This window comes from Salvelinus fontinalis, chromosome 15 (assembly GCF_029448725.1).
Source record: "Salvelinus fontinalis isolate EN_2023a chromosome 15, ASM2944872v1, whole genome shotgun sequence".
Classification (NCBI taxonomy): Eukaryota; Metazoa; Chordata; class Actinopteri; order Salmoniformes; family Salmonidae; genus Salvelinus; species Salvelinus fontinalis.
This window is the reverse complement of record NC_074679.1, coordinates 38,532,161-38,549,696: the sequence shown is the minus strand read 5'-3', so window position 1 is coordinate 38,549,696 and position 17,536 is coordinate 38,532,161. Positions and strand designations below refer to the sequence as shown.

At 42.7% G+C, this 17,536-nt stretch overlaps 1 protein-coding gene across 4 annotated transcripts in view; it reads right to left on the bottom strand.

Annotated features, from left to right (window-relative positions):
* LOC129811927 (DNA (cytosine-5)-methyltransferase 3A-like) overlaps nt 1-17,536 on the bottom strand; it is a 76,342-nt gene that overhangs the window by 15,466 nt on the left and 43,340 nt on the right. For all 4 annotated transcript variants that reach the window (XM_055863701.1, XM_055863703.1, XM_055863704.1 and 1 more), the window contains one exon: nt 1,091-1,345. In XM_055863701.1, coding sequence (XP_055719676.1) covers nt 1,091-1,345 — 255 coding nt within the window. The remainder of the gene's footprint in view (nt 1-1,090; nt 1,346-17,536) is intronic.

Genomic DNA, 17,536 nt, shown 5'->3' with positions numbered 1-17,536 from the left:
ATTGGCGTCCACATGTGGTGAATTCAATTGATTGGATAACATTTGGAAAGGCACACACCTGTCTATATAAATAGTGGCCTCCATCATTCTTAAATGGAAGAAGTTTGGAACCACCAAGACTCTTCCTAGGAGCTGGCCGCCCAGCCAAGAACCAAATGGTCACTCTGACAGAGCTCCAGAGTTCCTCTGTGGAGATGGGAGAAACTCCCAGAAGGACAACCATCTCTGCAGCATTCCACCAATCAGGCCTTTATGGTAGACTGGCCAGACAGAAGCCCATCCTCATTAAAAGGCACATGACAGCCCGCTTGGAGTTTGCCAAAAGGCACCTAAAGATCTCTCAGACCAAAAGAAACAAGATTCTCTGGTCTGAAGAAACCAACATTGAACTCTTTGGCCTGAATGCCAAGCGTCACGTCTGGAGGAAACCTGGCACCATCCCGACGGTGAAGCATGGTGGTGGCAGAATCATGCTGCAGGGATATTTTTCAGGGGCAGGGACTGAGAGACTAGTCAGGATCGAAGGAAAGATGAACGGTGCAAAGTACAGAGAAATCCCTGATGAAAACCTACTCCAGAGTGCTCGGGATCTCAGACCTAGGCGAAGGAACACCTTCCAACAGGACAACGACACTAAGCACACAGCCAAGACAACGCAGGAGTGGCTTCGGGACAAGTCTCTGAATGTCCTTGAGTGGCCCAGCCATAGACCAGACTTGAACCCGATTGAACATCTCTGGAGACTTGAAAACAGCTGTGCAGCGATTCTCCTCATCCAACCTGACAGATCTTGTGAGGATCTGGGACAAACTCCCCAAATAAAGGTGCGCCAAGCTTGTAGCATCATACCCAAGAATCAAGGCTGTAATCGCTGCCAAGGCAGTTCAACAAAGTACTGAGTAAAGGGTCTGAATACTTATGTAAATGTGATATTTCAGTTTGAAATAGTTTTTATAAATTTGCCACAAAAATAACGTTTTTAGCTTTGTCATTATGGGGTATTGTTTGTAGATTGATGAGGATTTATTTTTTAGAATAAGGCTGTGACGTAACAAAATGTGGAAATAGTCATTGTGTGTCTTGTGTTTACCTCGTACTCAGGCTCAGTATCAGCTGTCTTGGGTGATGTCTTGTCACCTCCTGCCATGGCGACAGGTTCAGGTGTGGTGGCCACCGTCGGGGACGCTGGGTCCGTGGGCTGCTGCTGTTGTTGTTGTTGTTGTTGTTGTTGTTGCTGTTGGTTGTGTGTGATTACTGACACTTCTTCTTTCTGTTGTGGCTCAGGCTCCATCTCATGGTCCTCCATTGCGTTCATCACTGACACCAGCAGGGCCTTTTTCTCTGCCTGAAACACCACAGAGTACAGGAAGAGGTCAGTTCTCTCTGCCTGAAACACCACAGAGTACAGGAAGAGGTCAGTTCTCTCTGCCTGAAACACCACAGAGTACAGGAAGAGGTCAGTTCTCTCTGCCTGAAACACCACAGAGTACAGGAAGAGGTCAGTTCTCTCTGCCTGAAACACCACAGAGTACAGGAAGAGGTCAGTTCTCTCTGCCTGAAACACCACAGAGTACAGGAAGAGGTCAGTTCTATCTGCCTGAAACACCACAGAGTACAGGAAGATGTCAGTTCTCTCTGCCTGAAACACCACAGAGGAAAAGGAGAGGTCAGTTCTCTCTGCCTGAAACATACTCAGATAGACCCCAGGCAGGGGAGATGTCAATCTAATATAATATGTATTCCATTTAGCAGATACGTTTATCCAAAGTTACTTGCAGTCCACTCTTAGAAAAAAGGGTTCCAAAATGGTCCTTCGGCTGCCCCATAGTAGAAGCCTTCTTGGTTCCAGGTAGAACACTCTGTGGAAAGGGTTGTACATGGAACGCAAAAGGATTCAACCTGGAACCAAAAAGGGTTCTCCTATGGGGACAGTCGAAGAGTGTAGTGTAGTTTTTTCTAAGAGTGTAGTGTGCACAGAATTACATATAGAAACCACTTTCTATTTAATAGGATCTGTGTGTGTGTGCAAACATTATTACCATGTATGGGTGGCCAAGTTAGAAACAAATCCACAACTCTGACATTGTAAGTGTCATGCTCTACACACTAAGCCACAAAGGGATGATGAGGAAGCTCCATGTACAGTTCAGCACATTTAAAATACTCTCGTGGAGTAATGTCAATCAGAAATCTTCTGACAATAACCCATGTAATGAAACACATTTCTTAATGCATTTTATACTGAACAAAAACATAAACTAAACACAACACGTAACGTGTTGGTCCCATGTTTCATGAGCTGAAATAAAAGAGCCCAGAAATGTTCCATACGCACAAAAAGCTTATTTTTCTAAATTATTGTGCACAAATTTGTTTACATCCCTGTTAGTGACCACTTCTCCTTTGCCAAGATAATCCATCCACCTATCAAATGTGGCAAATCAAGAAGCTGATTAAACAGCAGGATCATTACACAGGTGCACCTTGTGCTGGGGGCTATAAAAGACCACTCTAAAATGTGAAGTTTTGTCACACTACACAATGCCACAGATGTCTAAAGTTGAGGAAGCGTGCAATTGGCATGCTGACTGCAGGAATGTCCACCAGAGCTGTTGCCAGAGAATTGAATGTCCATTTCTCTACCATAAGCCGCCACCAACGTCACTTTAGAGAATTTGGCAGTACATCCAACCAGCCTCACATCCGCAGACCATGTGTAACCACACCAGCACAGGACCTCTACATCCCGCTTGTTCACCTGTGGGATCGTCTGAGACCAACCGACCGGACAGCTGATGAAACTGTGGGTTTGCACAATCAAAGAATTTAAAACCGTCAGAAACCGTCTCAGGGGAGCTCATCTGCGTGCTCGTCATCCTCATCAGGGTCTTGACCTGACTGCAGTTTGGCTCTTCATGGATGAATCCCGGTTTCAGATGGCAGAGAGTGTATGGCGTCGTGTGGGCGAGCGGTTTGCTAATGTCAACGTTGTGAACAGAGTACCCCATGGTAGAGGTGGGGTTATGGTATGGAAAACATAAACTACGGACAATGAACACAATAGCATTTCATCGATGGCAATTTGAAAGCACAGAGATACCGTGACGAGATCCTGAGGACCATTGTCATGCCATTCATCCGCCGCCATCACTTCATGTTTCAGCATGATAATGCACGGCCCCATGTCGCAAGGATCTGCACACAATTCCTGGAAGCTGAAAATGTCCCAGTTCTTCCATGGCCTGCATACTCACCAGACATGTCACCCATTGAGCATGTTTGGAATGCTCTGGATCGACGTGTACGACAGCGTGTTCCAGTTCCCGCCAATATCCGTCAACTTCGCACAGCCATTGAAGAGGAGTGGGACGACATTCCACAGGCCACAATCAACAGCCTGATCAACTCAATGCGAAGGAGATGTGTCGCGCTGCATGAGGCAAATGGTATTCACAGCAGATACTGACTAGTTTTCTGATCTGTGACCAACAGATCCATATCTGTATTCCCAGTCATGTGCAATCCATAGATTTGGCCCTAATTTATTTATTTAAATTGACTGATTTCCTTGTATGAACTGCAACTCAGTAAAATCTTTGAAATTGTTGCATGTTGCGTTTTATATTTTTGTTCAGGGTACATCCTGTGTAAACATTATGCTAACCTGTATGAAGGTAAAAGGAATCCAAAATACTTCAGTGTCCAGCACTAGAGACTGCTTACACAATACAAAAAACACATAGTGTACTTCCTGTAGTGTAGAGAGCACTGCTATCTGCGCACCAATACCAATACCAAACGTATCTGTGTAGCTGGTGGGCAGTAGAGGAAGAGTTCACTGGGTTTGTGGTACCTGACACTGAAACATTAGGTCAATCACACAGAGGACGAGCAAGCCGGGCCCAGACATGACTTAAGCCTCTCACACTAAATCTCCAACAGCTGCACTCATCCTACTGCAGTCTCCCTCTCTCTCTCTCTCTCTCCCTCTCTCTCTCCCGGTTTCTCTCTCTCTCCCGGTTTATCTCGCTCACTCTCATACACACACACGTGAATGCCCTTCACAGCTGCACTCATTCCATCGCTCTGGTCCAAAATCTTTCTCAGGTTTCTCTCACACGCATGTGTGTGTGTGTGTGTGTGTGCAAAGGGGTAGGGGCAGAGGAGGGAGAGGAGAGAGAGGGCTGGGAACAAACCCTAAACCCCCATCTCAGCGGGCTCAGTGTGCCTCTCTCCCTCCATACAGTAGGCCCCGAGGGGGGGGGCAGAGCAGAAACATGTGGTGTTCAATCAAGAGGCTCTACTCTAGTTTATAAATATCTTCTGTACAGTAGAAGTAGTGGACGACTGCCCGGTTCAAAGCCCTCCTCAACCATGTGTGTTAGGGTTGGCTCAGCTCCAGGAATGCAGGAGGCCGGGGATGAGGTGTGTGTAGGAGAGAAAAGGTGTTTGTTTGTAAAAACAAACTAACTCTATGATATAATTCACTTTTTTTTTTACTATGTCTTGTTGAACACATGAGTCAGGGGATGAGCAGAGCATAGATGTGGTGTCCTCTTGGATGTGTGTTTGATTCAAACTTCTGAATCAAACACACTGTGATTCAAACACTGATTCAAAAACTTCTGAATCAAACACACTGTGATTCAAACACTGATTCAACAAACTTCTGAATCAAACACACTGTGATTCAAACACTGATTCAACAAACTTCTGAATCAAACACTCTGATTTCAAACAAATTGATTCAAACAACATCTCGATCTATGATCTTTTGACAGTGATAAAGTTTTACTACATTTTCTCGTGCAGTCAAAGAATTGAGTTTGTGCCAAGAGTATTCATGCCAAGTCAAATCTGTTATAATACAACTGCACTGTGTTTACAGTATGGCACCACAAAGGAAACTCTGCTAATCATTGACTGGAAAAGGGGAGGGGGATGTAAAAGTAACTGAGTTCAATAGGTTCAGACTCATTGCTAATGTAGCAGGCCATCTGGTGGGACAGTAACTAAGCATACCACCCTGTATCACACTGCTGGCTTGCCTCTGAAGCTACGCAGGGTCGGTCCTGGTCGGGAGACCAGATGCTGCTGGAAATGGTGTTGGAGGTCCAGTAGGGGGCACTCTGGTCTAAGGAGCTCCCCCAGGGCGGTGAATGGGACATTGCCCTGCATATGGTGCTGTCTATCGGATGGGATGTTAAAATGGGTGTCCAGACTCCCTGTGGTCACTAAAGATCCCATGGCACTTGCCGTAAGAGTAGGGGAGTTAACCCCGGTGTCCTGGCTAAATTCCTGGCCCTCACACCATCATGGCCACCTAATCATCCCCAGCTTCCAATTGTCTCATTCTACCCCCCTGTAATTCTCCCCCATCTTACACGTAAAATAAGGGTCAATAAGTTCAGGGTGGATTTCAAAGAAAGTGAGGAAATTCCTGTAGCCTAATGTGGTGGCCATTTTGGCAAGTTTTGGGGGAGTAACTGCTCTCTCCGGGTTGCTGCTAGTGGGTTATTTATCTTCAGAATCAATGGAAAACTGACTCTACCAAAGGCTGGTGGGGGAGGAGTAGAGTACAGTGGCTATAAGAACCAGATATCTGTCTCTGGCCTTTTTCCCAGTTGTAAATGCCCCCTTTTGAGGGCCTCTCTCTCTCGTATGAGTGCAGCCACACCAGGCAGGCAGCCTGCAAGACAGGCCCTCTAGAGCGAAGGAGGTAGTAGAGAGAAGAGACAATGCAGTATTTATCATCGAGACACGCTGCCACTGACAACCTCCGAAATACCGGCTAGCAGCACCTACAGCGACTTCAAGAAGTATTCATACTCCTTGTCTTTTTCCACATTTTGTTGTGTTACCGCCAGAATTAAAAATGGATTAAATTAAGATTTTTTTTGTCACTGGCCTACACACAACACCCCATAATATCAAAGTGGAAATACGTATTTAGTCATTTTTACAAATTAAATAAAAACTGGAAAACTGAAATGTCTTGAGTCAATGAGTATTCAAATCCTTTGTTATGGCAAGCCTAAATAAGTTCAGAAGTAAAAATGTGCTTAACAAGTCACATAATAAGTTGCATGGACTGTGTGCAATAATGGTGTTTAACATGATTTTTTTTATGATTACCTCATCTCTGTACCCCACACATACAATTATCTGTGAGGTCCCTCAGTCGAGCACTTACAAAATCGAATGGCTGTGATAGGAGAACTGAGGATTACATTGTAACATTGTAGATACTCCACAATACTAACCTAAATGACAGAGTGAAAAGAAGATAAGATGTACAAAATAAAAAATATTCCAAAACATGATTCCTGTTTGCAACAAGGCACTAAAGTAATATTGCAAAAAATGTGGCAAAGCAACTCACTTTTTGTCCTGAATACAAAGTGTTATGTTTGGGTAAATCCAATATAACTCATTCCTGAGTACCACTCTCCATATTTTCAAGCAAAGTGGTGGCTGCATCATGATATGGGTATGCTTGTAATCGTTAAGGACAAGGAAGTTTTTCAGGATAAAAAAAACAAAACAGAATGGAGCTAAGCACAGGCAAAATCCTAGAGGAAAACCTGGTTCAGTCTGCTTTCCACCAGACACTGGGAGATTAATTTGCCTTTCAGCAGGACAACCACCTAAAACACAAGGCCGACTTTACACTGGAGTTGCTTACCAAAAAGACAGTGAATGTTCCTGAGTGGCCGAGATACAGTTTTGCCTTACATTTGCTTTAAAATCTATGGCAAGACTTGAAAATGGTTGTCTAGCGATGATCAACAACCAAGTTGACAGAGATTGAGGACATTTTAAAAGAACACGGTGCAAATATTGTACAAACCAGGTGTACAAAGCTCCTAGAGACTTACCCAGAAAGACTCACAGCTGTATTCGCTGCCAAAGGTGATTCTAACATGTATTGACTCAGGGGTGTACATTTTCGATACATTTGCAAACATTTCTAAAAACATGTTTTCACTTTGTCATTATGGGGTATTGTGTGTAGATGGGCGAGATTTTTTAAATAAATTTAATACATTTTGAATGTAAATTACATATTTCTGTATTTCATTTTTGATACATTTGCAAACATTTCTAAAAACATTTTTTCACTTAGACATTATGGGGTATTGTGTGTAGATGGGCGAGAAAAAAAATCTATTTAATACATTTTGAATTCAGGCTGCAACACAACAAAATGTGGAATTAATCAAGCGGTGTGAATACTTTCTGAAGGCACTGTATGTGCCATGTCAGAGAAAACCACAGAAAATGACACCATGCATGGATACTAAAAGTAAAACCACTCTATTTAGTAAAAGTAGCTACTTGCTAGGAAATGGTACATTTGATGTTCAAAAGAAGCTGAGTATTCATATCAAATCAAACCAAATCAAATGTTATTGGTCACACAACTGGTTAGCAGATCTTAATGCGAGTGTAGCGAAATGCTTGTGCTTTTAGTTCCGACAGTGCAGCAATATCTAACAAGTCCCCAACAACTACCTAATACACACAAATCTAAAGGGATGGAATAAGAATACGTACATATCAATATATGGATGAGCAATGTCAGAGCGGCATAGGCTAAGATGCAATAAATAGTATAGAATACAGTATATAAATATGAGATGAGTAATGCAAGATATGTAAACATTATTAAAGTGGCATTGTTTAAAGTGACTAGTGAGTCTCAATGTAGGCAGCAGCCTCTCTGAGTTAGTAATTGCTGTTTAGCAGTCTGATGGCCTTGAGATTTAAGCTGTTTTTCAGTCTCTCGGTCCCAGCTTTGATGCACCTGTACTGACCTCCCCTTCTGGATGGTAGTGGGGTGAACAGGCAGTGGCTCGGGTGGTTGTTGTCCTTGATGATATTTTTGGCCTTCCTGTGACATAGGGTGCTGTAGGTGTCCTGGAGGGCAGGTAGTTTGCCCCCTTGGTGATGCATTGTGCAGACTGCACCACCCTCTGGAGAGCCTTGCGGTTGAGGGCGTTGCAGTTGCCATACCAGGCGGTGATACAGCCCGACAGGATGCTCTCAATTGTGCATCTGTAAAAGTTTGTCAGGGTTTTTGGTGTTAAGCCACATTTCTTCAGCCCCCTGAGGTTGAAGAGGCGCTGTTTCACCTTCTTCACCACACTGTCTGTGTGGGTGGACCAATTCAGTTTTTCTGTGATGGGTACGTCGAGGAACTTAAATTTCCACCTTCTCCGCTACTGTCCCGTCGATGTGGATAGGGGGGTGCTCCCTCTGCTGTTTCCTGAAGTCCACGATCGTCTCCTTTGTTTTGTTGACGTTGAGTGAGAGGTTGTTTTCCTGACACCACACTCCCAGAGCCCTCACCTCCTCCATGTAGGCTGTATCGTCATTGTTGGTAATCAAACCTACTACTGTTGTGTCGTTTGGGGCTGAGGATGCACCCTTGTGGGGCCCCATAATGTACTATACACACTGTACTATACACCGAACGCATCTGAAATATACAGTAGTCTATTTGAAAGAAAATAAGGCAAACATAGGCAACAATGGAGAACCTATTAACTATAATAAACAAAAATATAAAACACAACATGCAAAAAAAAATAAGATTTGACGGAGTTACTGTTCATATAAGGAAATCAGTTAATTTAAATAAATTAGGCCTTAATCTACAGATTTCACATGACTGGGAATACAGATCGTCACCGATCTCTCAGGAACTTTCATTACGCATACCTGTCCCCTACTCCCACTGATTACTATTTGTATATATATATGTGCCCTTGGTTCCTTTGGGCTGTCGATTATTGTTACAATGTCCGTTGGTGCGTGTGAGTACCTGTGCTGTGTGTTTTGGCTTTCGTGCCGTTGTGGACTGCGCAGATGATTACGGGTCTCGTCCCGTGTGTTAATCATTGTGCGCGTGTGTTATTTATTCGAGGTACTCCTCGCTCTTTTGTTTGGGTTTCAACCCTGTGTTTTTGTTACGTGTTTGTTTGGTCTTCGTCCCCGTGCCTTTACATAGCACGCCGTAATTTGGGGTATAAAAAAATATATAACTATTACGCATTCCTGCGTCTGTCTCCCGAATCTCTCCATACCAATGTGACACAGATATGCATCTGCTGGTCACAGGTAACTTTTTAAAGATAAGGGCATGGATCAGAAAACTAGTCAGTATCTTGTGTGACCACTATTTGCCTCTTGCAGCGTGACACATTTCCTTCACATAGAGTTGACCAGGCTCTTGATTGTGGCCTGTGGAATGTTGTCCAACTCCTCTTCCATGGCTGTGCAAAGTTGCTGGATATTGGCGGGAACTGGATCACGCTGTCGTACACGTAGATCCAGAGCATCCCAAACATGCTCAATGGGTGACATGTCGGGTGAGTATGCAGGCCATGGAAGAACTGGGACATTTTCAACTTCCAGGAATTGTGTTCAGATCCTTGCGACATGGGACCGAGCATTATTATGCCTAAACGTGAGGTGATGGCGGTGGATGAATGGCACGACAATGGGCCTCAGGATCTCATCACGGTATCTCTGTGCATTCAAATTGCCATCGATAAAATTCAATTGTGTTCATTCTCCGTAGCTTACGCCTGCCACTACCATAGCCACCATGGGGCACTGTTCATAACGTTGACATCAGCAAACCGCTCAACCACACATGTGGTCTACAGTTGTGAGGCTGGTTGGACGTACTGCCAAAATCTCTAAAACAACGTTGGAGGCAGCTTATGGTAGAGAAATGAACATACAATTATTTCAGTCAGCATGGCAATTGCACGACCCCTCAAAACTTGATACATCTGTAGCATTCTGTTGTGTGACAAAACAGCACATTTTAGAGTGTCCTTTTATTGTCCCCAGCACGAGGTGCACCTGTGTAATGATCACGCCGTTTATTCAGCTTCTTGATATGCCAGACCTGTCAGGTGGATGAATTATCTTGGCAAAGGAGAAATGCTCACTAACAGGGATGAAATACACATTTGTGCACAACATTTCTGGGATCTTTTATTTCAGTTCACAAAACATGGGACCAACACTTTATATTTTTGTTCAGTGTACTGTCTGTACCTGGGTGTGATTGCAATATGGGTTAGTTTAATGGTGAAAAAGCCCTCCATTCCTCTGACTGACTTCCTGACTGTAGACATGTCGAGGACACAATAGAAGGGAAACTTCTCACGTCTTTGTAGTTCTGTACACCATGATACCCCCAGCGCAACTACATGGTGATAGACTGCAAAGCCAGGCAATAAGAACTGCTACTCATTCATAAACTGGCTCTGTTACAGTTTCCGTGTATGTGTACTGTACACCAATGGCTATGCTTTTCTTACTTACACCAAGGGCTATGTTATTACTGCAGTAACTGCAGTGTTACTACAAAGGTATAAGAGCAGCTTCATGTCTAGTGTTACCAGATGAAATAACTAAAGGGCTGACCTAGTCATTTGTCTCACACAATGTCCTCCTACACAACTGCACATTGTCTTGGAAGTATATATATATATATATATGTGTACTATATGACAGACTGGGTTTGTATTTGTAAAGCTATAGACACAACAATCTTTTTTCCACACATGAAGAAATCAATGGAGATTCCCGGAGAGATGTGAGGTAGCATTCTAGTTCACAGACGTCAGGATCAGAAGATCCTGAACTGTGATCCAGAAAGCTGCTTTCAGGCTGGAAATGAACCCTTAAACTGCTTCAACACACAGATTAAGAGAGCAGAACCACGTGTAGAAATGTGGCAATAGAATTCATTAGCTCAGATCTTTGCCATTATGCCCGACAATGGCTGTGTATTTTATTACTAACCCGGGGGTCACCCCCCCCTCACAGCGGGTCGCAAATCCAGAAAGACACCACCTGGTCCCCATTGTATTAGGTCCTTTTAGGAGACAATTACGAATATTACAGGGTCAGTCATGAATATATAAACATAGTTCGCAATGAATCCACAAGTGGCATTCTTAAAACGGCCTCCTGAGGAGCTTGGTTAAATGGCTTTAAAAAATAACTTGAAAAGCTTTTAATCATCTGAAAAGGAGTTTCCATTACGACATTTTACCATGTAAATGTAAAGCATTCAAGTATGTGATTAATCGGGCAAAAAAAAAAAATCCATACCCAATTCTATAGATCTATAGAATTACAACAGTCTACAACAAAGAAGGTGATTAGAAAAGTGTTATTCTGGTGTGTTTTAAGGGTAACTTAACCACTGATAACACATGTGATGGGGGGGGGGGTGGGGCCTAGTAGTGAACTTTCTCTCAGTTCAGCAGGTTCAGTTATTCAATCACCACAATCAAAACTTCCCAGCTGCAAACTATATGTCAGAACATGTATAATGTATGTATAACTATTCAAATCTATAATAGATGTGTGATCGTGTACATACACATGCAATGTATTGTATACGCATGTAGCTTATCAAAACAGAAAAAAACTGACTAAACACAAGTGATAAAACATGTACAGTAAGAAATAACTCTTACTGCCACTGATGTTAAACAGAAATAACTCTTACTGCCACTGCGTGTTAAACAGAAATAACTAACTCTTACTGCCACTGCAGTTAAACAGAAATAACTAACTCTTACTGCCACTGCTGTTAAACAGAAATAACTAACTCTTACTGCCATTGGTGTTAAACAGAAATAACTAACTCTTACTGCCACTGCTGTTAAACAGAAATAACTAACTCTTACTGCCATTGGTGTTAAACAGAAATAACTAACTCTTACTGCCACTGCTGTTAAACAGAAATAACTAACTCTTACTGCCACTGCTGTTAAACAGAAATAACTAACTCTTACTGCCATTGGTGTTAAACAGAAATAACTAACTCTTACTGCCACTGCTGTTAAACAGAAATAACTAACTCTTACTGCCACTGCTGTTAAACAGAAATAACTAACTCTTACTGCCACTGCATGTTAAACAGAAATAACTAACTCTTACTGCCACTGCTGTTAAACAGAAATAACTAACTCTTACTGCCACTGCTGTTAAACAGAAATAACTAACTCTTACTGCCACTGCATGTTAAACAGAAATAACTAACTCTTACTGCCACTGCTGTTAAACAGAAATAACTAACTCTTACTGCCACTGCTGTTAAACAGAAATAACTAACTCTTACTGCCACTGCGTGTTAAACAGAAATAACTAACTCTTACTGCCACTGCTGTTAAACAGAAATAACTCTTACTGTCACTGCGTGTTAAACAGAAATAACTAACTCTTACTGCCACCGCTGTTAAAACAGAAATAACTAACTCTTACTGCCACTGCGTGTTAAACAGAAATAACTAACTCTTACTGCCACTGCGTGTTAAACAGAAATAACTAACTCTTACTGCCACTGCTGTTAAACAGAAATAACTCTTACTGTCACTGCGTGTTAAACAGAAATAACTAACTCTTACTGCCACCGCTGTTAAACAGAAATAACTAACTCTTACTGCCACTGCGTGTTAAACAGAAATAACTAACTCTTACTGCCACTGGTGTTAAACAGAAATAACTCTTTCTGCCACTGCTGTTAAACAGAAATAAATAACTCTTACTGTCACTGCGTGTTAAACAGAAATAACTAACTCTTACTGCCACTGCGTGTTAAACAGAAATAACTAACTCTTACTGCCACTGCTGTTAAACAGAAATAACTAACTCTTACTGCCACTGCTGTTAAACAGAAATAACTAACTCTTAGTGCCACTGCTGTTAAACAGAAATAACTCTTAGTGCCACTGCTGTGAAACAGGAAACACCTTCTGCACAAACACCGCTCTGGATCACGTTCTTCCCGTCTCAAAAAACTTTTTTCAAGCATGAGCACTTTTTCCTCAGCACTTCTGCAAATCACTGTGCTCTCACTTTCCTTTTTTCTTAAGTGACGGTTTCCCTTTAAGCTGCTGAGGGAGAGCAGATGGTCTCTCGTGGAAATACCTTAAATCAGCATATTCCCCTCGCTGTACACGGGCTAATCTCTCATGCACACTAACCACCACCATGTTATCGAACAAATAATGCAATGCACATACCCATACACGCCAACACACGACCCTTTTAATCCAATGTAGGGCTGCAATTTTTTACCCCCCACTCGGGGTAGAGGAGATCGCTCAAAAAAAGAAGAGAAAGAAGCATGAACATTTCTTTGTCTGGGAATTCAGGGTCAGGTGACTGCCGACAGGAATTCTGGTTGGCTAGAGAGGACTTGCAAAATGTTGGCGGAGAGCCAAGAGGCTGTCTTGCAAGCAGGGCTGGAAATTTGCAGCAAACCTCATCTTCACAGAGTTCATTTCCATAGCTGGGGCTGGGGGAGGGGTTAGGAAAAGAATGAGGGGTGGGAGGAAGGAGAGAAAAGTCCACTGTATAACACAACGAAAGGCACATAAAACGAGTGATCGTTTCTCTCTCTCTCTCTCTGCGAAAGCGGAAGAAGAGAGCAGAAAGGGATTCTTCCCCTTTAAGCTAACCCTTTCAGTTAAGAAATATCCTCTTCCTCTCCTCCTCCTCCTTCCCCCGTCAGCTCTAGCAGCACAGTGAACCTGATGCCCTGTCCCCAGCAGCAACAACACAGTCAAACCTGCAAGCTTCTTTACCTTCTCTGTTAAGTCCTGAGCACAGGGCTGCAATGCCACCACTACAAATGCATCCTTATGGAATTATATCACCCCCCAAAAAATTATGTTCTCAATAACGAAATACTGACTATTTCTTCTTACACATGCGTATTTATGTGCAGTGTCCTCTTATGTCATCTTGTGATTTTTTAAATCCTTTAGGTGAAAGAAAAACAGCCTCTTGAGTTGCCTAGCCCCAGCTGCCTGTTTCTCTGGTTCTTTACGGCGTTTCACTCGTGAGACCCCAGCATGTCCTGCTAATTTGCCAATATTTCCCCCCACCAGACACTTTTATGGGTTCTCCCCAAGCCTGCTCCAATGGCAGAACTGAGTACTGGAGGGGGGGAGAGAGACAGAATGGTAGGTCCCATCTTGTTGCCATGGACACAGCCACTCATTATGTAACAGTGAGTCGTCTCACTACATGTTCCTGACATGAAGAAGTGAGGGAGGGAGGGAGGGAGGGAGGGAGGGAGGGAGGGAGGGAGGGAGGGAGGGAGGGAGGAGAGAGGTAAAGAGAGAGGTAAAGAGAGAGGGGAGAAGGGAGAGAGAGAGAGAGAGAGAGAGAGAGAGAGAGAGAGAGAGAGAGAGAGAGAGAGAGAGAGAGAGAAAATGAGCAAGAGAGAGAGATAGAGAGAGTGTGATTTACAAGGATACATTTTACAAGGATTTATGACATATTGTTTTTGGAACAAGTTATGCATGATCGGAAATGAAATCACACAATCACTACATGTTCCTGATGTGAAGAAGGAGGGGGGAGGGAGAGAGAGCGTGAAGAACAAACACCATTGTAAATACAACCCATATTTATGTTTATTTATTTTCCCTTTTGTACTTTAACTATTTGCACATTGTTACAACACTGTATATTGTCAAAATATGACATTTGAAATGTCTCTATTCCTTTGGAACTTTTGTGAGTGCAATGTTTAGTGTTCATTTTTTATTTGATTTATTATCTATTTCACTTGCGTTGGCAATGTAAACATATGTTTCCCATGACAACAAAGCCCTGAATTGAATTGAGAGACAGACATTTACAAGGATTTACGACATATCGTTTTGGGAACGAGTTATGAATGATCTGTAACACAGAACCTGAACAAGCTGTAGAGTACATTGTCACATCGTGTTAGTAGGATGCTGTGTAGTCACATTCAGGAGGAGGCATGTTTAAATAAATACAAATGCAATAGCCTATTATAGGGGTGTACCACACGACTGTGATATTACCTACACTGAGTGTACAAAACATTAGGAACACCTGCTCTTTCCATGACATAGACTGACCAGGTGAATCCAGGAGAAAGCTATGATCCCTTATTGATGTCACCTGTTAAATCCACTTCAATCAGTGTAGATTAGGGTTGAATGGCGGGAACTCGGCTACTGAGACCCACCGGCGCTTGCTGCCCAAAACAACTCTCCTCTCCCGAGATAAATAACTGCGAGAAACCGGTCAATTATAATCAATGATTTCTATGAACAGCATGGCGTGAAATGGAACCGTTAAATGACATGCAATGTCTCAATCTGGCTTGATGAATCAACGCTCAGGGTGGAGGACAGACCATCTCAGTACGGAGCGCAGTTCACAATGCATGTAGACCAATCATCTCATCGTGGTAGCTTTTTTTCTTGTGACAGACAGGCCTACATTTGCTGCAGCGTAGCTTATGCTACAGTAATGTAAAGACAGAATGCGCATCTAATTTACCCATCTCCATCTGGCTCTTGGGGGGTCACCTTGTTTTTTAAATGTAACGACTGTTTTATTGCAGCTGCTGTGAGACGGCCTATCATTGCATGTGTTAGCACTCTCGCAGTCTTTCTATCTCTCCGTCAACCCCATTCAAAATAGATGATCCTGTTCTAGATTGATATATAGCCCTATATATAGATGTCCTAGCCTACCTCTTTTAGGTAATAAATTCACGGTAGTATTAGCCTTATATTTAGCAAACTAATGATGGGTTACGCATAATAAGCGTAATAACTTCTAGCCTCTGTCTCTTGCGCAATCACCGGTGCTCTGCGGGGCCTCCTTAAACACTCCTTAGCTCTTGAAGTCCCATGCAGGAAAAGCTAGACTAGAATCGCTTCATAGTCATTGCCAAACCCACTGGCTCCAGGTCATCTACAAGTCTCTGCTAGGTAAAGCCCCGCCTTATCTCAGCTCACTGGTCACCATAGCAGCACCCACCCGTAGCACGCGCTCCAGCAGGTATATCTCACTAGTCACCCCCAAAGCCAATTCTTACTTTGGCCGCCTTTCCTTCCAGTTCTCTGCTGCCAATGACTGGAACAAACTACAAAAATCACTGAAGGTGGAGACTCATATCTCCCTCACTAGCTTTAATCACCAGCTGTCAGAGCAGCTCACAGATCACTGCACCTGTACATAGCCCATCTGTATATAGCCCATCCAACTACCTCATCCCCATACTGTATTTATTTATTTATCTTGCTCTTTGCACCCCAGTATCTCTACTTGCACATTCATCTTCTGCACATCTACCATTCCAGTGTTTAGTTGCTATATTGTGATTACTTCGCCACCATTTATTGCCTTACTTCCCTTATCCTACCTCATTTGCACATACTGTATATAGACTTTTTCTACTGTATTATTGACTGTATGTTTGTTTATTTCATGTGTAACTCTGTGTTGTTGTATGTGTCGAACTGCTTTGCTTTATCTTGGCCAGGTCGCAGTTGCAAATGAGAACTTGTTCTCAACTAGCCTACCTGGTTAAATAAAGGTGAAATAAAATAAATAAATAAATAAATAAAAAGAATAGCTTGCTGAACATGATTTTTTTGCATTTCTTATACCTATAGACTATTCGAAGAGGAACGCAAGCTCTTGTTCGCTGAATGTTAAATCCAGCAGCCAATAGAACTCACGGGTAGTTTGAAAGTCGAGGGAACGCGAGATGGCGGTAGGCTATAGCAGTTATTTATTCAGACCATAACCACTCAATCATCGTGAAGAGAAGTGAAAGCCTTCTGCATCTAATTCTAGTCCTATAAAATGCAAGGATGCCATTGGAATGATGAAGATAAGGACAACGAAACTTATATCGTTTAACAGTTGAAAGCGAGGAAGGAATGCAGCAACAAGAGCGAGAAAGAGGAGGTATGCTAATAACACGAGGGGAAATATTATGAAAGGTATATATGCGTCAGCCTACTAATTATACAAATAGGTCCTATTATATTTCAAAATCAAAATAACATTCGCTAGCCTATACTTCTAACCATGTAGGCCGCATGTGCTGCACCAGAATCACATGTTCTCTTCTTCCGCTCTATCATGGTTTGAACGATGTGGGTAATTCCAGTCCAGTATAATACAACGCAGTACAATTCACACTCAAAAAGATTAGCATACTGGAGCTAGTTTAATTTATTTACCCAAGAGAGCATATAGCTAGCTATAGCTATGGGTTTTTTCCGTTTTTCTGTTGTGCGTGATGTGCAGTAGCCTACATCAAAAAATGTGTTTGAGTGGGTCAAGAACTGCAACGGTACTGGGTTTTTCCACACTTGACAGTTTCCCGCTTGTATCAAGAATGGTCCACCACGCAAAGGACATCCAGCCAACTTGACACAACTGTGGGAAGCATTGGAGTCGACATGGGCCAGCATCCCTGTGGAACACCTTCAGCACCTTGTAGAGTCCATGCCCCGACAAATTGAGGCTGTTCTGAGGGCAAAAAGAGGGTGCAACTCAATATTAGGAAGATGTTCCTAATGCTTTGTACACTCAGTGCATATTGAAGTGGTTGTAACAATGGAAGAACTTGCTTTTTAGTCACAATATATATATATATATATTTTTGTTCACCTTTATTTAACCAGGTAGGCCAGTTGAGAACAAGTTC